The sequence below is a fragment of the Phanerochaete carnosa genome (assembly GCF_000300595.1).
Source record: "Phanerochaete carnosa HHB-10118-sp unplaced genomic scaffold PHACAscaffold_882, whole genome shotgun sequence".
NCBI lineage: Eukaryota > Fungi > Basidiomycota > Agaricomycetes > Polyporales > Phanerochaetaceae > Phanerochaete > Phanerochaete carnosa.
Genome location: NW_006768509.1, coordinates 1 through 2340, shown reverse-complemented (window position 1 = coordinate 2340; position 2340 = coordinate 1). Strand labels below are relative to the sequence as shown.

At 51.6% G+C, this 2340-nt stretch overlaps 1 protein-coding gene across 1 annotated transcript; it reads left to right on the top strand.

The window, feature by feature from the left end:
• Window positions 1-48: 48 nt before the first annotated feature.
• PHACADRAFT_55439 (uncharacterized protein) lies at window positions 49-2304 on the top strand (the record flags this gene model as incomplete). The annotated part of the gene is made up of 4 exons (XM_007403212.1): window positions 49-204; window positions 262-577; window positions 642-916; window positions 1333-2304. Coding segments are annotated over 4 exons (1719 nt in total), but the record flags the coding sequence as incomplete, so codon positions are not given.
• Between the last annotated feature and the right edge of the window lie 36 nt (window positions 2305-2340).

Sequence of the window (2340 nt, the reverse complement as noted above, 5' to 3'; positions counted from 1 at the left end):
GTGCGTACGGTCCTCGGTGCTGCCGCAACGTACAAGAAATGCGACAACTTGTTCGAGAAGCTTCATGATGCTCGTATCAAAGAAGGGCTTGGCGACAATCCATGGGCTCCATTTGAGTGCGAAGATGAATGGAAGCTCGCACGCTTCCTGTTGATGAGCGGAATGAGTCACGGAGACATTGACAAGTATTTGAAGCTGAATATTGTGCGTACCTCTATTTGCAACTTGCTTAATTTTGGTGTTGATGCCAGAGAACGGAAGACTCGCTCTCGCACTTCGCTCTCGTTCACGAACAAACGCCAGTTCTTGAAGAAAATTGACCAGCTTCCCCGAGGGCCAAAGTGGGAGTGTGAGCTTTGGGAAGTGGAGGGCGACTTGTTAGATGCGAACGGGCAAAAGCAGAAGGAGGTGATGGAGCTTTGGCAAAGGGACCCTGTTGAATGTATCAAGGACCTTCTCAGCAATCCAGCATTCAACCACTGTGTCGAATACGAACCAAAACGGCTATTTGAAGATGCGTACGCTGAGAAGCCTATTATAAGTGAAATGTGGACAGCCAAATGGTGGGAAGATCCAAGTACGTACTATCTTTTGAAACCGTACGATGCTCTGAACAAGCTTGTAGAAAATCCTCCCACCAGGGGCTACAGTTGCCCCTGTCATTCTTGCCTCCGATAAGACACAGCTGTCGACGTTCAGTGGAGACAAGTCAGCCTGGCCTGTCTACCTCAGTATCGGGAACATTGCAAAGGCAGTACGCCGCTCATCGTCTGCTCATGCCACCGTTCTTATCGGCTATCTTCCCGTGACTAAACTCGAGTGCTTTTCGGAGGAGCAGCGCGCTCAAAAGCGATATCAACTCTTCCACAAATGTATGCGCTCGCTACTTGCACCACTTGTGGAAGCCGGGTGCAAGGTGTAGAAGGGTTTTCAGCGCCAACACCAAGAACTTACATTTACCTTCACTTTCCGTACACATAGACCTCCGGCCGAGAGCACGGCAGCGGAGCAGCGCTCGCATGTATATTAAAGGCGACCTCCCGCCGTCGAATGGAGCAAGCTCCCCTTTCCCCCACCTTCACCTCTAAAGTCTGCCCCTCTGAGCTTCGGGCACATCCTAAGAGCATCGAGAATACACTCGCGAGAGCGCGAGACGAGGTTCGCCCGCGACGAGCGCGGGCACGAGCATTTAAGTAAGAGTTTTATTAGATCGTTCATCGAGCTTAGTTACGCGTTTAGATATCGAGTTTAGTCATCGGCCGTTCCCTCCCCACACGTAAAGCCCCGCATATATCGAGCGCCGACCCGTACGTAGAATCCTCCTCCACAAAGGGTGTCGATGTTGAATGCGGCGATGGATTTGTTCGCAAAGTATTCCCTATTCTGGCAGCATACATTGCGGACCATCCAGAGCAATGTCTCATCGCTTGCTGCCAGGAGAACTTTTGCCCACAGTGTCTCGTAGACCCAAAGAGGCGCGGAGAACCGGTTCAGTCCACCTGTTGCAATATGTCAGCTTCGTTGTCTATGATCCGAAAGGCATTAAACGGTGACAAACCTGCTGAATTCAAGACTTCAGGCCTTTGTCCCGTTCTTCCCTTGTGGGCGGACTTGCCCCACTGCGGCATCTTCACTTGCTTCACTCCGGACATCCTCCACCAACTACACAAGGGCATGTTTAAAGATCACACGGTGAAATGGGCAACCGAATGCGTTGAGGGCGGAGAAGACGAAGTCGACCGGCGGTTTCGGACGATGTCCCCACATGGTGATCTGCGCTACTTCAAGAAGGGAATCTCGCTGATCTCACAGTGGACCGGAAACGAATACAAGCACATGGAAAAGGTTTTCGTTGGTGTGCTTGCAGGTTCTGTCGAAGACGAAAGGGTTCTTCTTGCGGTTCGTGCGCTGCTTGACTTCATTTACTATGCGCACTTTGAGGTTCACACGAGTGAATCACTTGCACATCTCAAAACAGCTTGGCGTACCTTCCACCACAACAAGCAAGTCTTCCTCGATCTCGGTGTCCGCAAAAACTTCAACTTCGCGAAGCTACACTCGTTGGGCCACTATCTCCCTGCGATCTTCTGCCTTGGCTCTGCTGATGGCTATAACACAGAGGGCCCTGAACGATTGCACATCGACTTCGCCAAGCTTGGATATCGCGCAAGCAACAGGAAGCGGTACATTCAACAGATGACTAGGTGGTTGGAGCGCCGTGAAGCTGCCAGCCGTTTTGAAGCTTATCTTGAGTGGCGTAAGGTGCTACCAGTGCAGGAAGAACTGGTGGACGAGGATGAGGATGATGAAGGCGAGGACGAGGAAGACGACAGCACCACG